The sequence below is a fragment of the Elgaria multicarinata genome, chromosome 10 (genome assembly GCF_023053635.1).
Source record: "Elgaria multicarinata webbii isolate HBS135686 ecotype San Diego chromosome 10, rElgMul1.1.pri, whole genome shotgun sequence".
Lineage (NCBI taxonomy): Eukaryota > Metazoa > Chordata > Lepidosauria > Squamata > Anguidae > Elgaria > Elgaria multicarinata.
Genome location: NC_086180.1, coordinates 32,282,509 through 32,306,043, shown reverse-complemented (window position 1 = coordinate 32,306,043; position 23,535 = coordinate 32,282,509). Strand labels below are relative to the sequence as shown.

The window sequence follows — 23,535 nt, the reverse complement described above, 5'->3', positions numbered from 1 at the left end:
TCGTCAGCTGCCCTCCAACCCTCTTAATACTCAGTCGATTTCCTAAAATGTTTGCTTCCTTGCTATGGCTGATCAATAGTTTGCAGTTGATGGGACTGAGGAGAAAGTTTACCTTATTTCCAGATGAGCTATTTGGTTTCAGGCGTGTGTGGTTTTTTGCGGGGGAGGGGAGTTGCCTTTCTTATAGCAAACATGAATTATTTCACTTTGCTTTCACATTTTTGTGTCAATAACTGTGCCACAACTAGCTTTGGTCTAGCACTGGGCAGGGACCACAGCATGGGGAAAACTAGGGGTGGGTGCTCTACATATTCCTCCTTTGAGGCCTTTGGGGCAATAGCACACTTCTGGCCCACCTCAGGATACACAATACCTGCTACAGCCCCTCGTTGGTTGCAGTGGGCAACAACATCGAGCTAAGACAGTCTCTTCCCCAAGCTGATCTTTGTCCTTGTACACATCTGAGCAGTTAGGCCAAGAGGTGCAACAGCAACTAGTGGGCTGCTCTGGTATTTTAGTCCCTTGCCTTTGTCATGCCAGTATTTTATATAAGAATACGGCAGTGCAAGGCTTTATTACTTGAAACCAATCTACCAAACCAATCTTGCTCATTTTTGTTTTAAACCGAAGCTTGAGCAGTGTAGGTTTGCAGACTATTTTGAAAGTTCAAAAAAATTCAAAGGTCAAGTTTTCATAGCAGTTAATTTCCTCTGCATCAAACAGGCAGGACAGCCCCTCCGCCAGTGACAGATAGCCCTGCTTAGCCAATCAATGTGGCACAAAGGCAGGCCCCAGTTAGGCAGCTGCAGCCAGCGGGGAGGGGGAAGGAGATGGAGGTGGCCACTTGGGCGTGTGAAGGAGGGGGTGAGGCTGTGCCGCATGCACATTTTGGAGCAGGGGCTGACTATGCATGAGCCCCTTTATGGTCAGGGGACTGAAGGCAAATAAGCAGGAAAGGAACAGGACTACAAGTGCCCTTTGCAACATGGGCTTTATGCTACTCTTTTGTGGCCTGCTTAACCAGGCTCTGTGCCTATTCTCGTCCTTCGCCTCCCTGCTCTGCTCCTCTCCCAGCTGTGTGTATTATAATCAATTTCCGGCTAACACCTATGTTCCAAGATATAAAAATACCTTCCAGAAATACTTCACCAGAGCAACTGGGAGATGGGGGAGAGGATGGGTTTTTGTTACTTAAAACAGTGTCACTTTTATATTCGCACAGACAAGCATATTGCATGTGAAGAGTTTCATGAAGCAGCTTAAGCAGCTTGTAGACATTTCATTTTTAAAGGTGACACTGTGATTAATTTGTAAAATGCGATGACTTCATGTCAACAAACATACATAAAAAAATGAAAACTAAATCATAAAATGGGGTTTTATACAAGCCTAACAGCAAGAGCAGGGTCACCAGGGGATGTCAAAAGGAAAGTGAATGCTTAGATGAACTGTCTTGGTAGTTTGTTTAATTATTAGTAATGACTTAAATAACATTTAATCTAAAAGCTGCATTTATATTACTACATTTTTAACTTTTAGAAAATTAATACCATCATAAGTGGCAATTAGAGATTACAATTTCTCTCATGCATAACTTTATTATTAGGCAGCTCTTGTGCGCCCCATTGCATTTCAATTAAAATCTTACGTTTTTCTGATGTCATGTCAGTCTGAAAGAGAACACAGAGTGAAATCGTTACAGCAACTTTGACTCACAACAAACAGTGAAACTTATTATCTGGAACAACAGCTAAGTTAAAATGGGTCCAATTTACCAATGTCATAGACAAGCGAAAGTCACACCTCAATCCTAAATATGCTTCCTTGGAAATAAACTCTACTGAATTTAATAAGGCTTCCTTCCTGATATTTATGCTTAGGTTTGCAGCTTAATTGGTTGTTCAGATAAAATGAATTCTAATAGAGTTAGCCATGTTTTAAGTCACTAGTGAACCTGCCCAAAGATACTACCTAAATTGCTAATTTATTCTATTTATACTGTAAGTTTGAACATAACAGTCATTGAAAATGATAGGGCAAAATGGTAAACAAGGAGGAAATGGCATGCAGGTTATTCTTACCCTGCACATATGAAAATGCTAGAACAGGATCTTGAGAAATTAGTTAGTAGCAAAAGTGGGAATATAGACACAGTCAGAGATGACCTAAAGATAGCTGTACATTTGCAAACATATAACAATTAGTATCTGATTATGATCAGAGCTCTGGTATCTATAGTTTATGTCTTCATGGAAATCTGTTGGGGGCTAGTGATTAGTTTTGAAAAGTAAGACTAAGTTATAATGATATTGTTACTCACCTTTCCCTAACACAAAGGCCCAAGGCAGATAATACATGATCTAATGTTCTAATAAGTGACATAAAGATTGAGTTATACTGTAAATTTTGGAATGCCTAACATCAATGTTAGTAATATAGCAGGTTTATAAACTGATCCTTTAACAGTGCAATCCCATGTTTATTTACTCTGAACTAAGTTTCTCTGCATTTAGTGGTGCTTGCTCCCAAGTATGTTTGCATAGGATTGAGCCTTCGTGGTTCAATGGTGATTGTATTGTCTACAATTGGGTGCAAGAATATTTGCACTGATGCAATGCCACAACTGATGGGACAGCATCGGGAGCCGGACCTGATTCTCCAACTAGAGCATCTCCACTGAAGAAACCCAGTATCCCTTTATGTCGTCATGGAAACATACCTGTGTAACCTGCATGTTTAGAGGAGGGAACTAAAATGAAGTACGGGTTTAGTTAGCCTAGATTAATCATTTTATAAGCCTAGACATTGTATGAAAGCTGGGCTCAAATGTTAGTAAGAGTAAATGGGGAGCTAGATACTACTGCCCCATTTTAAAGGGTTAAAGGTTTGCTTTAGCCAGGCCTGCTAAGGTCAAAAGAGACTCGGAGCCACTTCCGTTTTTTCATGCTACCACTATATTAAAAAATGAATAAATGCCAAAACAGGGTTACAAAAATGGTGGTACATTTTAAATGTTGATATTTAACAAATGAGTGCTTTTAACACACACACACTACAATGCAATGATTTGTAATAAAGGTTGGGAGATAACATTAAATCTAAATTTGAGGCCCTCCACGAATGTAAAACCCGGGCCAAGTGGCCCTCCTGTGATAGGCCCTGAGAGCAACTACGTTTTATCCCCTTCCAGAAAAACCAAGCAATGTGATAGCACTGGGTTACCAGCCCTCTACAGCCAACAAATAGATGTCTGACAGCAATTGTTCCAAAGGGGGCAGGGGGGAAAGGCCAGCACCAAACAACAAAAGAAGAAGCAAAGCCTCAAAAGGGTACAGGAAAATGAACTTTTATCAAAATAAAATCCTTATGAAATAACAAAATGCCCAACATGCTTAAGCTGGTAATGATCTTTCTTTCAGGGGCACTGAAAGAATGGACATATAAATAAATGAATTTACAAACTAATACAGGAATATGGTAGTTTAAGGCTTATTACTAGAGTTCTACCAGACTGATTTTGCTCATTTTTGTTTTAAACTGAAGCTTGAGCAGTGTAGAAACGACAAAAAAATTGTAAGCTCGAAAAAATTCAAAGATTGAGCTTTAATCTCTGCATCAAACAGGCAGGACAAGTCCGTCTGGCAGCAGGATGGCAGACAGCCTTGCTTGGCCACTCAGTATGTCATGAAAGTGGGCCCTGGGTGCAGCCACATCGTTAGGCTGTCACCATCAGTAGGAAGGGGGAAGGGGATGGAGGTATCCAATCGGGGCACATGAGGGAAGGGGGAGGGGGCGTGCTACATGGCCATTTCATAGAGGGGATTCACTATGCATGCGCCACTTTTGCACTATTCATAAGCCCCTCTGTGGTGAGGGAACTGAGGGGCAAAAAAGCAAGAAAGGAGCAGGACTATGGCTAGTGTTTAAAATTATTATAAACATAGGCATTAATAACAATAGAGAAACGCAAGGGTTTTAAAAGAATACATCCAGGGTGGGAAGAAGGTGGACCTGTAACTACTGTTAACTTTTATTATATCTTGTAGCGTACAACAAGTTTAGTGTTTATTCTATGCATAATGAATTTTTTAAAATAATAATAATAATGGGTTCTATTATAATTAACACCTATGTTTATAATTCTCTTTATTATGGTTGGCCTATTTATTTATATGTTTGTTCTTTCAGTATCCTTGAAGAAGGCTGTCGTTAGTTAAAATGCACTGAGCATTTTATTGTTCCATAAGAAGTATACTTTGATGAAGATTCATTTCCCAGGTTTTGCCTCTCTTTTCGATTTTGTTTTGTGCTTCTTAGGCTATAGTAACTCATTGTCAGCCTGCTTTCCAGAAAAGCCTGAACCAAGTTTCAGCCTTCTTATGAAAAGAATTCATGAGAGACAGCAGCTTTAGGCAGGTTTTGCAATTAAATACCCTATTTCTGACCTTGGAGTCCATAAACTGAACAATCCTACAGCTCCCACCATGTTAAATCCTAGTTCAGCATTATGTCTGAACAAGACCAGTGAGTTTGGGTATGTAATATATCACAGTACTGATTTCTGCAACATCCAAACTTATAAACTACTTGTTATATTTATTCATGCAACTAAACAATTTTGGTTCTTTTAAACTGGCTTACAGGTCAGTGACCAAGATCTTCCAATTTAGCAATCTAGTCTAAGTAAATATAAAACAAAGGTACATATTTGGATCCAAAGGTTCCACTGCCACCCCTCTTTGCAGCCCCCGAAAGCTGCTCCTGACAGTTGGGAGACCCTCTGGAGCTATGTGTGATCCAGGAGGTAAGAGGAAAATTGGTGAATCTGTCTTTGTATACACAAGGCTATTTGGATCCTAGTCACAGTCATTTTAAAGAGCATTGATGTATTAGCAAAATTACCTCTTCTTCCTGTTCTTGATCTGATTCTGATTCCTTTAAGCCCAATATGCCATGCAAGAAAAGAGAAAAACAGAGCAAGGAAAGATAGGATGCAGTTAAAGGAAAAGAATTATTTCTGGTTACATTCAAAACATACACATTTTTTGCACTTTCCCCTAAGGAAGTAAAAAAAGGAACAAGAGATCAGTTCAATTTTTAAAAGCTAGGGACTTGGGTTAATTATAAGAAGGAAAGCTACCTGCAAATGTTAGACTTTTGCATTGTTATTATTGCTTATTAAAGAACCTTGAGTATAGTTTCTCAGCTGCCAGGCACTTGAAAAGCCTCCTATAGACCCCAATATTTAAAAATAAAGTAACGTATTTTGAATGTATTTATTATCTTTTTTACAGTGAATGCTTCAAACTTAATGTTGCCACCTGTAAATTCCAATGAGCATGACAGCTGGTGTATATGAAACCTCAGGCAGTTCTCCTGGGCACTGAATTGCTTATCTGAGTGATCTACTTATGAACCGTGTAATGTTGGAAAACCACAGGTCAATTTTAGGGTGGGCAGGGAGGCTATATAAGAAAACCCTAGTACTGAAGCTATGTTGCAATCTTGTAAGTTCCTTTTCCAACAGTGCACTGCTAACTAAGTGGAAAAGTGGCTGAAATATATGAGCTGGCTCTTACAATATTGGCTGTTTGGATATATAATCCCCAATATTTGGATATAACTCAGGAAATTAATGCTACTGAACATACATGGATATGAAAGCAGAGTATAATTCTTTCAATTGATTCTCAGCATTCAAGAGAGGTTGAGAGTCACTGATACAGAGAAGACTATAATTTACACACCCTTTATATGATATCTATATACAGATATCACATACCCAAACCCAAAAGATGGACCACCCTAAGTAGTTTATGAAATGTGCTACAGAGGTCTCTCAAATTTTAGGACACCAGGGCCAGATCTACACCAAGCAGGATAAAATATTTTCAAAACGTTTTGAAAACTGTATATGGAGTGTGTCATGGGCTCCAACAGTTGTCAAAACTGTTATAAATTGTTTTAAAGCAGTAGTGTAGGCCCTACCCAGTTCAATAAGTGGGCAAAGGTTTTGTCATTGTATAGTGAAATACCTTTGTGTAAATTGGTAATGTGATATTGAGATTGCAGATAGCCTGATGTACTAGGCCTCTTGAAGATTTAGGTTCCTTCATAAATGACAGGCGTCCACAAGGTTCTTGAGTTGTGTCTCGAACCTAGCGCAGAAAAATACAAGAGCTTAAGGCCACATGTTCTGAATATAGTTTACAAACTTTCTCATGTCCCCTATTCTAAATATCAGTAAAGGAAATAACAATTTTAAATATCTAGCAATACAAAATGGACAGGTGAACACAGACCTAAGACCATTTAAAGATATTTTTAAATAGGTTTAGCAGTATATAAAAATCTCTTAAATAAATAAAGCCATGTGTATCCATTGCCACTGAAACCCTGCTTAAATAACATTTTATGTATCTACCAGAAAATGAAAAGGATGAAGCTTTAGCAGACCTCCAGAGGAAGTTCCAAACCCAAATGACAGGTACAAATGCTTTTGAGGGACATTGCTGTTCTTACTTGATGCATGCAGAATACAATATAGAAAGTGACTAGATGAAATACAGAGAACATGACAACCTTCAAATAATGTAATGCTTCATTATTTCATTTATGAGGTGGTATTTTCTTCCCCAACTTCCCATTCATCTTTCTGTTGCAATAAAAAATGTGATTCCTGGAAGCATAAGTGTGCGCATAGGAATATAACATAGACTAGTGCACTAGAAATACATTTCTTTAACTTTGCTGTTGGTACTGGAATACCTAAGACTGATGGTTTCTGGCTGTATACAGATGGATCATTTCTGCTTGTTAAATATTCTAGTCACCACAGAATAAAATCAAATATGGACTTGTATCCAATACCTTCACAAACAGTGGAAGTCTATTTTCTTTGAAGGCATAAAAACTGAATATGTGATGTTGGCCACTCTTTGTTAGTGGTACTAGATTCCCAAAGCAGTCCACATAGATGGGTTTTCCTTCTAGTACCTACATATGGTTAATAAGGAACAAAACAATAAAATTAATTCTCATGAATGCTATCATTATATATGTCTGTAAAAATGGAAATTATGGGCAGTATCCTATGGAGTCATACCGCTAACACATATTAGGGTGTGCTAGTGTAAAGGATCTCTTGCATACTGGCAATAGCATTAGGTTGCATGACAGGTTTCCCTGGAAAACCCATCATGCAAACAAATGCTATTGGTGTTGAGCTATAGGTCTGTGATGGCAGCGTAGAGCAACATAATTTGCATTACCGGTATGACACTGTAGGATACTGCCTGACATCTTTTCCGAATCTATATAGGATTTTCCATTTGACATATTTATGCATTTCAGTCTGGCATGTTTTGGCACATGTTACTTTTATGGGCTTGAACAATATTTTCCCAGGTCCCATTCAACATCAAATTCATTCTCATATCCTAGAGCAGTGGAATCAGGAATAGGCTGTCAAGTGAGTACAAGAGATTGTTGCCCTGTTTGTTAGACCTAGTAGGAAGCACGGATCAATTCATCCAAAGCAGTTGGGGCATGTGGAAACTAGCTACTCCCATGCGTCATCCATGCATTCTTGATGTTTTTCGTTGCATGGCTTTTATAGGATGCAGTGCAGCAATCATGGTCTTTTTCGTACAGAGCAGATCCTCAGCTATTTCTATATCTATTGACTAGAACCTCTTGAGATTGCAACTGCAGATAGAAAAAACCCTGCTGATTGTAAAGGACAGATTATTCTAGTAGTGACATAGTCAAAAGCAATATAGCGGCAGTTCTGAATGAAAGATAACAGGGTTATCTTTAATAGGTGGGGAAAGAAAAGATGAGTGGATGTGCAGCTAAATATCACAATGCAGATCAGCTAGTCCTGGCTGAATATATTAGGTTTTTTATTATTATTTTATTTGAAACTGGTATTTTGTAGGAGGGACAGGTCATTCAGCTTCATTACACTGTCCTCCATTCAAAATAAAAATCCCTATGCTCTCTTCGTACCTGTAGTACCTTCCCTCTCAAAGCCAACTACAACTTCAGGATAGTGGGGTTTTTGTCAAGAAAGCAGGACATTATAGAAAGGGCTAAACTCCATCCCCCAATGCTTCAGTTTTTATCAAGATTGGGAGAGTCCTGCATCTCCCATGTTTTCATGAAAATTAAAAATAAGCAAATATAACCATGCATTGAACATATCATTTAATTCAAGGGTAGGCAACATGGTGCCCAGGGACACCAAGGTATCATAGACACCTTCCTTGTTGCCTACCAAGAAACACCCTTTTCCTCCTAATTTATATTCATTCTTAACAACAGCTGGGATTGTTTCAAAGTGAAATGGGATCTTCTAGTTGCTGCCAACTTAACACCCCATAAATGCCTCTGGACTTGTCCTTTGTGACTAGCCATGCCCACCCATGGCAGCCATTTCATGGTTGTGTCCAGCAGGACAGTTTTTCAAATTTCCAAATGGGTCCATGGCCCAAACGTTTATCTACTCCTGAAGTAGTTTGTCCCTAAGACTGAAAAAGAGGGATTTCTCCCTCCTTCTATTTCCTGTTTCTGAATCCAAAGGAAAGTAGAAATTGTGGTTTCAAAAATACACGTATAAAAATGTGAGTAAAACAATTTTATGCTGTACGTTCTTATACTATACCTCTACATCCCTGCTACGAGCGACTTCAGAAAAGTTTTCTTGCTGTTCTAGTGTTTTATCCACCTTATCATCTGTCATGCAGAAACATCTTAGTCGGGCTTCTATGGGATCATGAGATTTGGCAAACACTACAAATTTGGCCATGTAGGGCACACAGATAATCTCTCTATATACTTGGGAAGCAAATGTAACAGATTCCTGAATCTGTCGGCAGTCTATCAACCAGAACCTGTAAATAAATGAACATTAAAACTTGTTACAGAATTGTTAAACAATGAGAAGTAAGGCGTGGCATTCCATGTAACACCTACCAGGATTACATTACTAAGAAGCAAGATCAAATTAGGATTCCTCTAAACCAGCCCTTCCCAACCAGATGTATCAAGCATTCCTTCCCAACCTGGTGCATCAGCAGATTACTACAGCTCCCATCAGCCCCAGCCGGCATGGCTAACAGTGAGGCATAATGGGAGTTGTACCAGGTTAGAGATCGCTGCTCTATGCTAATATAGTCTACAACGGCTTAAACTGTAGCAGGTGCTAAAGCATTCCTTTGAAAAAACTACTATTCTGTCATATTAATTTGCAATATGCCTTTATATACCCTTTAACAAAATAATTCATAGAATTATTAACAACATTTATATATAAGAAGATAAAACCAATTTTCTCCAGCTTAAATTTGAATGTAAGGAATAAAAAATGTTAACTCAAAGAAAAGAGGCTAGCAAATCTCCTTGAAAAGGTCTCCAATATTGTCATTCTATGGAAATACTAACAGCGTGGCAGAACTTTATTTATTTATTATTACATTTTTAAAGAAAACTTTGAAAAAAACCCAACTTGTGGCTATTTAGAATAGGGACCTGCCATAGGTAAAAGGATGTAGTTAGGATATTCACCTGCATTATTTGTGATGGATCTATTTATTGATCTGAGCCAGTATTTCAGTGTGAGGTGAAATATTTCAGTGTGAGGTGTAGATTTCATTCTCCCAAAGCTAGGCTAAGACCAAGGGATGGATGTTATATTGCCAAAATTAGCACCTTGTGAGTTTAGTGGGGATACCTGGGCATGAGTGTACAATTAATAGGCTACCAAACTGAAGATACAGTGCTGAAACAGTGAAGTACAGTTTTATGTACGCTTTTTATTTCTATATAGTCGTACCTGGCAGATACATTTGTGGTGAAGGAAACACATTCATTGACAAATGTTAATGGCGTTGTTCCTGTAATGTCTTCCCACTGAGCAGGTGTTGTTCCACCTGAAACAAATGAGGAGAAATGGCAAAGAAGTCTATGTCAAATATACAATATTGGTATTAGCCAATATATTCCCAGTCATGTTACAATCTGATCCCCAAATATTGCTAAGTACCCTAGAGTTAAAATTAGAACCAATATCTGCCAAAATAAACTTAAATCACCAGTGCTGCAGATCTGATATCAGCAGCAACTTTTCAAACCACTGTATAAAATGCATATGGCTGAAATGTAAACACAAATCTTTGTTAATCTCATAACATATTCAATTACATGTTTCTCAATTTTCTAACCAAAAGTCACTTCTAACTAGCCCTTTTGTTAAAAATGCCATTATGTTTCTTCTCTCCCGTATTTTACTGTTTTATCCGGTGATGTTTGTATGATTTTACTGTGCTTCATTGGTTTTGCATCCTACTTTGGGCTTATTTTACATTGAAAAGCAGGTAATAAATTTTAGAAGTAAACCTATAGAATATGTGTCTCATTAAGTTAAGAATATTATTTCTATATGAAGATAATATTTTGAGGCATGCTGTATCATTAAATGGACTGAATAATTTCAGTTGAAATCTTGAGCCTGTGGTCTTTTACACTGGTCATGTTTTACTCTCTGAGTAAATTTAAACTCAGATCAGATGAAATTAATAGCAAGCACAGCCAAAACAGAAGTTTTCAGTGAACTACCGGCTTTAATAAACATCAACGTATAATTTCACCATGGACCCATGAAGGCATTTCTTATGAGTTTACCTGTTATGCTGCATAGGAGTCTTAGGGTGGGCGTATCACCCCCATATCCATTAATCATCATATCACTGGAAGCTTTGGGGACAGGAATAGTCATTGTTATTGGCTTATGGAATTTTCTTCTCCTGGGTTCCAATGTGACAATAGGACTGAATGTGGCTTTATTGCCTAAAATCTTCTTTACAAGCTCATTGTGCATAGGTTGGGCCTATCCAAAGACATAGACAAAGAGAAAATATATCTTACTTATGGCTATCTGGATGATAATCTCAATTACTACCCACTGCACTTGCCATTAAGCCAAACAGGAAGTTTCCAGTGCAAATAGGAACTTGTTGTTTAAATAAGTTTTAATTGTAAATTGCCTTGGGGGTCCTACTTGGGCCAAAAGGCAACCCCTAAAGTTTGTATTATAAATAAATAAATATCCTTGGGAATTGTAGTTTACCAAGGCCATAGGAGTTCACATTCTTCTTCTGAGAATTCTATGGAAAATCTGAGCCCATTTGGAATCAAAATGAGACGAGTCCGCCCACCTTTAACAAGTCGATAATGACAAATTGGACAGCTACATATTTTACATCATTCATCTGAGAATCATGAAATGCTCTGTAAACTAACCACCTCTTTCATCTTATGTTCATTCTTCCAGTACAAGTTAAAACTGTCTACCCCTTCTGATTTCTTTGTGAATTAGACTAGAATTATGACACTCTAATCACAGTTTTGAAAAGAGGTTGATTGGTGAAATGATGTTAAATTGCTTGCTAAAAGTACAATCCTACCCATGGTTCTTCAGAAGTAAACCTCAATAAGCGCAACTGGACTTACAATCATATACCAGGGACTAAGCCCTGTGGAACTCAGTGGAACTAAGTTCTGAATAAACGTGTATAGGATTGCACTGCAAATAAATAGACATCATGCATACCCAATTCCTATTTTCTTGTAGAAATCAGTTACATACACACACATAAACACTCACTACTTTTACTCGTCTGCTTTAAATTCAAAATTTCTTTATAATGCAATCCTATACATCTCTACTCAGAATTAAATCCCAATGAGTTCAATAGGACTTATTCCCACATAAATGTGCATAGGATTGCAGCCTAAATTTGCCATGGTGGCCTTTCAGATAAAACAATGCCAATATTGAAGCAGTATAGTATTCTTTACTCTGTAAAAGACAGATTTACTATTCCACAATGGCCTCTAGGAATGTTTCTGACATCCTTCTCATCCAAATTTCACCCTAAATGTTGGAAATTCTGAATGACCTAGTGTGATCTTTTAAGTGAATCCAGTTGCTTTAGTAATTCTCCAATACACTGCTTTTTACTTCCAAATTCTGTACAATTTACTATTCAAGCACAGTAACATATTGCAAAAAAGCAAACCTGATATCTATGTTTGTTTCAAGGTGTTTTTTGTGTGGTGTTTTACCCATGTGCAGCAGCATGCGTGCACATAAGCGGAACACCAACAAAAAGCATCCAGATACAGTCATTTAAGCAATCATGATTGCTTTTTTGTAGTGTTTTAATAAATACGCACCTGTGTTCCAGTAACATAGATGCAAATGAACTTAAGGAACTGTGGCAAACTGCACATTCTCTAAGTCTATAATTAATGTTAGAAATTCTCCTAGATGGAAGGGAGGTTATCAGTAGACTTACAGTAATACAACATGGTCTGAGGGCTTTTTAACTAAAAGCCTCTCCAACCAGCAAGGAAACATGGCTCTTGCCATGCACTTTCAAAATGGAGCCAGGATTGCTCCTGGAAATGATACAACATGATTACATAGCATTTTTTACAGCAGCTATATGTAGAGAACTTTTTCTTTCCATATAGCCCCTGTAAACATTACATGATCCTACTGCACCATTTCCAAGGATAATCCAGCCATGTTTCCTAGCCTCTAGGGAAGGCACATGCCTGTACATTTTTTTAAAAAAAATATATGAACGATTACTCCAAAATGTCATAACTTGGTGAATAAATTATAGGTTATGAGGATGGCAGTTCACCCATAACTCATATAAACTCTGCCCTGCAGTGAAATACAGTGTGGAGAAAGCAGAGAAATAAGAAAGGGAGGGAATGAAAGGGACCTCCTTTCTGCCTTAAAAGAAATGCCACCAGTTAAGTAAAGCAATGCCTTGACCTAGTTTCTCTTACCTGAAGACCGACACGGATTCGCTTGGTTAGGGCTCCCTCTGGAAAGACTGCCTGTACTTGAGGCACTACTGTGCTGCTTAGCACACCACCCTCCGGTCCAATGAGGTTACTGTCTTGTTTGATCCGAGATACCACTGCAAAGTACTGTGGGAAATCCCGAGTGATGATACGGCAAATGCGTTTCTTCTCCAATTCTTCTGGAGTGTCAAGCACTGAGTAAAAAGAGGGCATCATTAAACCATAATTGTCTCATACTGACATTTTGAGAAAGAAAACAGTCCATGTGTACACCACACATACACACACATATGTGTATAAAAGTATACACAGGTTTTAGTCAACTGTAAATATTTTCATACTGTACCCATGTCTAAATAGAATGCTCTCAAAAATACTATTTAAAAGTTAATGCTTAAGAAAATGAGAGGGAGAGAAAAGGTAAAATACAAAATGTGTTTCTGTTCACAAAAATCACATAAAAATGAATTTAGTGGATTTAGAGTTTGTGTTTCATCTCATAGGCACAGTTCACAAGGTGCTTCTCCAGCACAGCCACGCCATTTACATTTTAAAAGCTTTTTATGGGGGACCTATCCTGGCTTACAGTCCACATGTTTAAGGATTGAGCTAGGGACAAAGTCATGACATTATGGAGCTTATGCCCAGAAACAAGAGCAGACTAGGACTGTGAACATGCAGCTTCAAATCCTGACTCAGCTATTAAGTTTACTGGATGATCTTGGACCAGCAAATACCTCTCTTTTAATACACATTACAGAGTTCTTGTCAGGATAAAGTGGGGATGAGAACCATGTTGTATACTGCTACCTGGAGGAGCAGGATATAAATAAACAATTCTAAACAAACAAATACATAATTTTACTAAGAAGCAAAAACTTGTTTAGGCATATACTTAACAAATACTCCAGTCCACATTGCAGAATTAGCATAGTACTCATCCCATTAGCTTCCATGGTAACTGCATGCAATTGCCTGTCCAATGGTTGGAGCATCACAGCTGAAGTTATGTATAAAATTTCTGGACTGTTTTACACTATGATCATATAAACAGATATTAGGGAAATTATACTTATGCACAATAAGGAGGATATAGTATTAGGAGGAGAGGGATACTTAATATGCAATGTGAGAAACAGATTGACAGTGTAGTGTTTAAACTTGTCATAATTTTCTTCTAATATTTATTTAATATTTAATCCATTAATTTATGTTGACATTTGCAAATTATAATGAAATATGTATTTATATTTATATTTATTGTTTCAGAGGGGAAAATAATAGTTCTGAGACTGGGTATTGACCAACCAAATTAAAACACCCTAACTACAAAATTCAAATGCCATTATATGCTACTCTAAAGGACCATTTTTCAATCCAATACAAAACTCATCTGTTCCATTAACAGAATTTAGACTTCTCTATGTCTGCATAAAGGTTTGCGAACTCAACCCCAAATCATGTTAATCTTCCTAATTTGTAATTAGTGCAATAATATTGAGTGCAAAGGTGTTTGACAGAAGACTACATGACAAGTTAGGGCTACCACTTAATTGGGACCATTACTTCCAGGTAAGTAGTTACAGAATTGTAGCCTTTCTGTGGCTTTCAACTCCTTATCACGCCTTGACGATCAAACTGTGTACCTTCATCCATTCCGTTTAGGATTTCATTTAGCTCATCCTCTGTATATTCACAGAAATGTTCCTTCCAGTTATCTCCATTCTCACTGCGCAGGATCACCAGCTCCCTTTCTTTACCACGCAGAGCCGCAAAGTGAGGAATTTCAACAATCACAGGCCTATTACAGCAACAGAGCATGTTAAAGGATTGTGACAACCGGGGAACACATTAATACAGGGTTGTTTTTTCAGTCTGTTACAAAGTGACCTGGAATTCTGTGAGCTTCTTTGCCATTCCTGGATACCATCCTGAAAAATGCACACTAGCTGCACTTTGGCATTGCAACTTATTCTGACCAGCAAGCGTTGTAATCCCACTGTCCCACCCACACATAGTATCTACTGTACTTGCCAAAGTAGCAGGGGGTTGTATAGCAAGTGTAGAATTTTTATTTTTTTTATGATATGAATAAAACCCACACAATGGAAGCTTGTTTTGATGTGTGGAATCCTGTGCAATCACATTTATCATGCAGAATCTACCGGTATGTACGTATGTATATACATATATGGACACTTTTAAAGAAAAATTATGATCTTATTTATACTAGAGGAGGAAACATCAATTTAAGCAACAGCCCACATTTCTTATCAATTTGCAGTGATTTCAAATTGCTTCTTTATTTCAACTGGCATTTTCCAGACTTGTATTTTATAGAGAAAATGCCCCCCAAAATAGTGGAAAGATCAAAATTTTGCTCATTTTGCACATATTGTGTATATATTCATCATAACTTGTATTTTGCACTTTTATAAAAACTATAAATACACTGTGTATTAATAGTCTCACAAGAATAATTGAATTACATAGGCCATCTTGTATGCATCATGCCAAGTACTATGTTATATCCAACATATAACATACCGCTATTGCGTTGGTGACAACAGAGGCAAAAAATTATACAGTAGATTCCTTAAGTTCCAGTCCAGGTTGCTTTGCTACAGACATCAAGCACACAACAGCTATAACGACTGGTACATTTTACAACTAGGAAGTTCTCATGCTAAATCAAAAGTGGAGGTCAAGGAACTTTAAGAAAAGGTACAAACATATCACCAAAAACAAAAACCACATACCACAGGGGCTGGAAAATGTTCTACTAAAGGTTAGGTATACAAAATTTAAAATCATAGAAAGGGACAATGTCATGGGCACAATGACATAAAAATAATATTGCAGAAGGAGAAGAATGGGAAGGCCAGCATCCATCAATTTGTTTTAAGTCTCTCCTACCCAAGAAATTTGGTCCCTGGAGGCCCCAGCTGAAGGATTCGGCTGACCAAACTTTCTCCCTCATTAAGTGGGGGAGGAGCCGTAGGCAGGTGAAGTTTACTGAGTACATCCAAAGCAGCAGTGAAAGAAAGAAAATAAATAAGCTTTATGTATTTTTTTTCAGAACCGCAGTGCCACTGTCTGCTCAAAGTGGAATTAGGCTGTACACTGAACAGATTTCTGCCTTGATTTTGTTTATGCATGCCTCACTGGTCACAAGAATTCATAAAATAAGCTCCCTCACAAAGATTAAGAACCTTATCTTGTCTTCAGTAGGTTCAGTGATACATTCACTTTGCTTCTGAGATTAATGGGAGCAAGATAAAGTCTTCAGGACTGAGGAGCAAATGCATTACAATAAGATTTGGCTTGGCAGGAAGTGTTCAGTGACTCTGATTTCACTGCCAGGACGCCACCCAGGAAAGAGACAGAGCCTTGAGAAATGGCATGAAAACTCTTAACACACATGAGTTTTCATAGACGTTCCTCACCAGGCTGAGAAAAATAAAAGTTATTGATTTTACTGTGAGTGTATTGGAAGAAGGAGAAACAGGTAGATAGAGGAAGAGAAGAACTGAAAATAGAAAATGTGACAGCAAAGGTATTCTTTACTTTTGGGTTTGATGCATTTATTTAAAGAATTATGTAGTTTTGACGGGAGCTTCACGTAAACCCTAGAAGCAGCCCCTTAGTTACAGTTGTGCATCTGCCCATAGCTTCACGCTTCGGAATCTTCTAGTTCCTCTATGGAAACACAGCAACAACAAAATAATGGGGGAAATGGTTGATGGTTTCCCCTGCTATGCTGCACTCTAAATCAAACTAACCACCTCCCATTACTTCTGAAATCCCTTCCCCTATGAACTAAATAGTAATAAAGAAAATTGGATGAATTTCTTGGGGCTACAGGGCCTTAAACATGCTTGGATTTGCTTCACAATGGATTTAAGCTGTTCCTCTTGCATCTTCATCCTTTTATCTGTTTCCAGCTGAAGCCATTCGCTCTAAGCAGAGGGGGTTCCCTTTGATCATCCAGTTTTGGATGCCACCATTGATAAGGAAAATTGCCGATAAAATAAAAGTGTTAAAAACTGCCAGTTTCAGCAGGAAATTGCTAAAACAAGTGCAGCGTCTCTGATCTTTCTGTGGGGTACTGCAATATAGAGGATAAAATGCAATCATAGAAAATATCTCAGTTGTTCTATTGCTTTGGCCCCAGAAAAATCATAGGTTTGTGCTTCCCAGGCAGTCCCAATTACTGACAAAATACCCACTGAGATAACACAAGTTCCTTCTGAAGGGAGCTTGAGCTTGTGTTGCATTTTTCAACAGGCATTACATATGTATTTACAACATTTATGATTCTATTTTTTATTTACCCTTAAAAGTGCACTATGTAATTAATTGATGACGATCACAAATTTATTTCTGCTTTAACAGCCCAGCATGGATTAAGCAGACTTATTCCAGGAAGCACACTAAACCTTGCACTGTAGCTATTGTTTGCTTTAAATTAAAAGGCATACAAGCTTATTGAATTATTACTTGACTAACAGTGCGTCCCTTTGCACTGCAGAGCCCGCCCCATCACCATATGCTACAATAGATAACCTTTTCACTTCATGTGTGAAAGTGCTGATCCACCCCAGAGTAGATCACAAATAGAAGAAAACATTTATTTTATGTTAAGTTTTATTTGGGGTAATTAAACAAAATCTTACCCAAGAAACTGAGCACCTGAAGGCCCAACTTCGATGAGACGGCTAGCCAGGCCTTCTCCTTCCACCATTGGAGGCATGGTGGCCAGTCTGTGACGTTTGACCAACCGGCAGGTAACTCGAGTCGGAGCAGTGCATTTCCTGGGTGGGATAATGATTCGAAGCCCATTGTGTCTGCAACCCCGCATAGCACCACCTCGAGCATCCACCATGAAACTGACCAGGAAGCTGAAAATTGGGAAGCAAAATTAGATATGATTTGCAGTCAATCATGATGTGTGTTACTAAAAATATTTTCTCTTTTAAGCCATAATCCTCTATATGTTTAGACTGAAAAGGGTTGTAGGACTTTTTTTTTGTCTAAACATATATAGGAATGCAGCCTTAGTGTACAAAACTTCATATCCCCATACTGGCCATTGTTAATATTCAGTTACCCTGTTCAGACAACACACTAAGTCATGGTGGTTAAGCATGTTGAGCCAAACATTATGGCTTAGCGTGTCATGTGATCCATTCCTAACCATGGTGGCTACATAACCATGGTTTAAACACACTCACTAACTATCTGCTGCAAAAGGGTTAGCGGCCTAACCATGGCTTAGCGTGTTGTTTGAACAGGCCCACTGTTAACAATACTTATGTGCATGTGTCACTCTATATCAACAAAATGTAAAGTATCTTATTAATTGCACAAATAGATATATCTATTATTGGGTTTCTTTTTAGTAACAGTCTTGCTAGAAATCTGAGAGCTAAGAAACTAATATATAAACTAAATTGGGAAGATACATGTTGATTTTGAATTTGATTAAATGTATGTGTATTTCAGGGCTTGCAATTAATTAATTTCAATGGCTTGTACTACATACTGTAATTGAACAGCACATAACTGTCTGTATGAACTGTGATAGTTTATATAGGTCTACTATCAATGCCATTACCAAATATAGTTATTATTAATTTCCTTATTAATCTGAATACAAAAGGCATTCAGCTACTAAGAAACTACAAAGAGGACACTGTAAATGAGGGAAAGCTTTGTTCGTTCCAATTTTTAGGAGATTTTCGTATCTTTATGATAAACGAAGAATCAGATTTGGCACTTTCAACTTACATAAACTTCCCTATGCACAACACCTGTTGCATTTGAAGCTGAATTTTAGACCTCCCTTGTTTTCCTACAAAGAAAAACAAGCTAATATCTGTCATTTAAAAACTAGGAAAATTCATACCCAGTGGTATAAATATGTATGGAAATATGGTCATATGATGGGCTGAAACTGATGGGCAAATGCCAACCCAATTTTCCTTTTCCCTTGGGATTTGCTTCAATATTTGTTTCCCTTGGTCCCTACTTCGTCTCACTCTCAGAACTTCAAATAAAAGTGCATCATTTAATATCTTATATAAAAACAAATACATTTTCCCTTTTAGATCATCTTCCATGTTAAGAACCTTTTATCAGTCAGTTCCACATGCAATTGTAACCAACTTCCCAAGCAAATCAAAGTGGATGACAATAAGGAGTCACAATCTGCCATCCTGAAGCATGCCATGCACCCTGGATCTTTCCTACTCCGTCTGTCTAAAGTTGCCATTACTTTTTTTTTTCCTGGTGTGTTTCCTGCCCCTCAACATCCATATGATAAACAAAAATTTAAGTTAAAGACATAAGAGTCTGCAAAAAACACACAACAAAGTTGACAACTCTACTCCCTACAAAGTACAATCCAGTGTGTGTGTTGCATCACAGATTTCAAAGTGAGATGGATTGCACTCACATTCTGCCAACAATTTGTAAACTATTAGTTGGTTACACTAATAGATGTTTTACAAGTTTTTTTGGTTGGATTGCAATGCAAATATAACCACACCAGAGGAAACCAAAACCCAGTGATTGTGCTCTTTTTACTCATGACAACACAAATATATATATATACCACATACACATAAGCAGTTCAGATATGATGGTACAGTTGAGTTAGTTAGGCAGGCAGACATGCTTCTCATCACAGAGCTCAAAACAACAGTCCTTCCCTGGTCTACAACCCTCACAGCCTCACACAAGAGGCTTTCTAACGAGATCATAACTACCATTTGATGCAGGGAAATAAGGAGATAGCAGCAGCCAGTTAGTCATAGTGTGAAATATTAGATACAAAACAGCTTGATCAGGTTGCTTCAGCATTTCTCGGGCGTACAAATAATAAAAGGGGCAAAATAGATATGCTGCATTTTAGATAGGCAGCTGAAACTAAGAGACAAATGAAAATGCCTACTTAAAAGTGAGTGGGAGTCTTTCTCCTTGCATGTTGACTATTGAATATAATCCAAACTGATGTCTGAGATAGTAAGGACAGATTTTCTCCAGGTGCGGTCTATGCATTGTAGTTTCCCCTCTACCTGATTAAATTTATCAATTTTTAACTACATGAAGGAGTGCAACCCAAATCTTGATAGCTCAAGCCATTTGCAAACTGGTTACAACCATCTCTTTTTCAGTCTGTCTCTGTGAGAGTTTATTGAAAAGCTGAAATAGAGCTTATAGTTTGCAGTGCACACCCTTTATAACAACATTTTTGTAGGCTGAGTATTTAATTGTAGACTGAATTTTGTTCTTATAGAAATGTTACAACTCTTTCAACAAATCTAAGATCAACTTTAAAATGTTTCCAGTTACTCAGATAGCCAATTACTAATAGCTGCAATCTTTTTGTAGGGCAAGGAGTATAAGAAAGCATTGCAACTGAGAAGATTTTGGAGGCACCTTGTGGGCACTATTACTTTCCTTCCACTGTACAAGAGGATATATTAGATCACACCAACTGTTGCATACTCCATAGATAGGCAGAAATCTTTTGCCTATTCTAAATCATGAATGGTATCAATGTACCAGAGCATCCTGAAGTAAAAACATGAAAAGGATGAAAGAAGGAAGGAAGGCAAAAGGAAGGCAAGTATTAAAAATGAAATTATATATAAGTTCACCTGCTGTTGTCATGGTCAAAACATGGAGAAGAGTGGCTGCAACAGAAGAGATAATTTAGCAAAACAAAAAAGAATGGATGAATGAATGAATGAATGAATGAAATAAAAGGAGGAAGAAAAGATGTTTTACCAACACATGGAGAGATTTAAAGTGAATATGTAAACATAGATTATAGAGAATATATGCAGGAGCAAAGCTGAATGAAACTGGATGTCCCTCTGTTATCTCCTTTAATGGGAGTACTCAAGCGCTCAATGCGAACTAAAAAAATATTCCACTTCCCAAAAACTTGGAGGCCGCCTAAAAGCACTTTCCTGCATTAATGGCATAAGCAGGCCCATAGTCATGCAGATTCAAACAGCAGTTGTACTTCAATGCATCTAACATATGCTCAGCTCTGAAACATTATACCCACCATATCAACATTCTCCAACTTGATCTACTCCAAATGTTTTAGACTTCCATAGCCCTGGCCAGCATGGCCAAGGGTGAGGAATGCTGGGAGCTATAGCCCAAAACATCTGGAGGGCATCAAGCTGAAGAATGCTGTGCCATGTCATAGTGCTGATACAGGTAAGAGCTTTTCAGTGAGCCCCTATGGCAGGGGCCATAACATTTTAGTAAGACAGTATCTGGAATTTGCAAATGAGTTCTCTAGTTGGTTCCCCCCCCCTTTTTATTTTTTTAAAAAGAGCCAAAATAACTCAATAACAATTACAATTTCAAATTGGGTGCCAGGATCTTATCTGAATAGGGTATTATGTATAACAATTATGTAATTCACAATAAAATCCTATGCATACCTACTAAGAAGTCAAACCAATTGTGTTCCTTTGGACTTACTTTCTAGGTAAGTGTGCATATGATTGCAGCCTTTGTTATATTTTCTTGGAATTAAATTCTACTAAGAAATTGATAACGTTAAATGCATGAAGAACTGACATCAGTGGGGTTTAGTTATGATGGAGCCAAGATTTCATCTTCACCCTTAGCTGTCTCATTACTCACTTCTTGAAAAATCTGTTCACTATTGTCTAATGGCATATCTGGGCTTACTTCCAGTCCACATTCCAGATTTACACATTTAAAAATATTAAGTACATATCCTGCACTTGTTTCTTTCTCAAGGTGTTCACATGTACTATCTTTTATTACAATCCTTGCTTCCAATGTTTTCCCCCACATTTTAAAAATGAAAGCTGTATGCAAGCATTGCCATAGTTCCTTTCCATGATCAGGAAAAATACATTTTATGAACAGGAAAATTGTGATTTTCCTGTTCATCAAAAAGAGCAGGAATCTCACTTAAGTTCTTTCATCCATTACACTCACTCAAATGGATTGACTATTCATGTAAGCATTTATCTCCTCATGTGAGAAGATATAACTCTGCTCTTAATAAAACATTTTCAAAAATGAGACATACTGGTTTATGAATTTATTTTATCTTAAGTTTTTCAACTTCTAGCTGCTAGGTCCTGTTTCCACTGCTGTTTCTGCAGATACCATATTTAGTAAAACCAAAAAATATCATTTACCTTGTTAGCAATGATCCAATATCCTTTTTTGAAGACAGGCAGCTAAGAATGATAACTCTAATTATTTGTCAATTTTAAGCACCAAAGAAATTAAGACAAATTTGGAAAATTGCCTTGGGAAATCATTCTTGGGCCAGCTTTTCACAATTAAAAATCCTTCAAAAAGACATATACTATTTGGTATTCGCTATAAGAATAATGCAAAACCAGAACTGTAGATCAGTATCTTTGTGAACGCTCTCTCAAAATAAAACTGAATAGGGCCGAAAGACCTGAAAAGAAGAAACCAACCACCAAACCAACATAGTTTAAGCTGCATAATCCAAACGACTGTTCAGACAACAATTTCATGTACAATCTGTGCATGAATGGGTTATAGGTTGTGTGGATAAAGCCTTAACACATACAGCTTGCAGACAACATGCTAACCCACAGTCAGTGTTTGAGTGGGTTGTCATTGAGCCGTGGGTTGTTCGTTGAACTGTCAGTTAGCATGTTGTCTGAACCCAGGACATTTTCAATAGGGTGGCTTGTTAAGGCTTGTTAATCACCTTGAATAACCCAACAACAAACCATAGATTCTCAAGGTGGCGTGTTTGAAGAAAAATAAGCCACAAACAAAAACATAGATCGTAGCATAACATCACATTAACATAGTTCTGAAACTATGCTAATCAGAAATCATGCTTTTCAGTTCATTTTCTCCTAAAGTGTTCTATTATCCAGGTGTCATGAAACATTATTTCTGTCTTTCCAAACTCAAGTTTCTTTTAAACTTTAACTTAAAATGTTTACATGAGGTAAATAAGAGTGCAATCCTATACAAGTCTATTTAGAAGTAAGCCTCACTGTGTTCAATGGGACAGACTCCCAGGTAATTGTGTATAGGATTGCTGCCTAAAAAAAACCCTATTTCTCCGGCTTAAGTTTTCTGAACATAAACCCCATTTCACCATCACATCAATGGGAGGAGCAGCTTCACAGTTGTCATGTCCCAAACATACAAAGTTGCAGGAGTTTTCAGGAATGTGGCTTTTCCAACCCCTATACTTTCAAGCCCGACTTAATTGTTTTCCACACATGAAAGGTAGGAGAACGGAGCAGTGGCGCTGTGCTGTGGTCACAGGTCAACATCCTGTGCGGCACTGGCCATCCACCCTGGATGTCTGCATAGGGAGACCCTTTATGTGAGCAACTGTTCATGCATAGGCTTGATTGGGCAGAAGTTCTGATTGTGTGGAAGCCTACATATGGACACCTGCTAAGATATAGTGTCTTTCCTATGTTGACATCCTGTGGGCATGGTGAATGCCATGCAGGACCTTGGAGGCAGAGCCAGCAATACAGTCCCACTGCCCTCTTGTTCACACATAGCTTCTACATTGGGAGACAGGACATCTTATGATGACTCTCTGTTGAAGCCTATACCTGAAAACCGATGAAGGCCTTC

The 23,535-nt window shown here is 37.8% G+C and overlaps 1 protein-coding gene across 1 annotated transcript in view; it reads right to left on the bottom strand.

The window, feature by feature from the left end:
- The window catches only part of ANK2 (ankyrin 2), a 169,248-nt gene that overhangs the window by 33,361 nt on the left and 112,352 nt on the right, over positions 1-23,535 (bottom strand). The window contains exons 27-38 of the mRNA XM_063136104.1: positions 22,086-22,127; positions 17,559-17,783; positions 15,799-15,897; positions 14,529-14,683; positions 12,865-13,076; positions 10,684-10,888; positions 9,836-9,932; positions 8,666-8,894; positions 6,871-6,996; positions 6,036-6,158; positions 4,903-4,935; positions 1,649-1,670 (exon numbers count right to left, since the gene is read on the bottom strand). Coding sequence (XP_062992174.1) covers positions 1,649-1,670; positions 4,903-4,935; positions 6,036-6,158; positions 6,871-6,996; positions 8,666-8,894; positions 9,836-9,932; positions 10,684-10,888; positions 12,865-13,076; positions 14,529-14,683; positions 15,799-15,897; positions 17,559-17,783; positions 22,086-22,127 — 1,568 coding nt within the window. The remainder of the gene's footprint in view (positions 1-1,648; positions 1,671-4,902; positions 4,936-6,035; positions 6,159-6,870; positions 6,997-8,665; positions 8,895-9,835; positions 9,933-10,683; positions 10,889-12,864; positions 13,077-14,528; positions 14,684-15,798; positions 15,898-17,558; positions 17,784-22,085; positions 22,128-23,535) is intronic.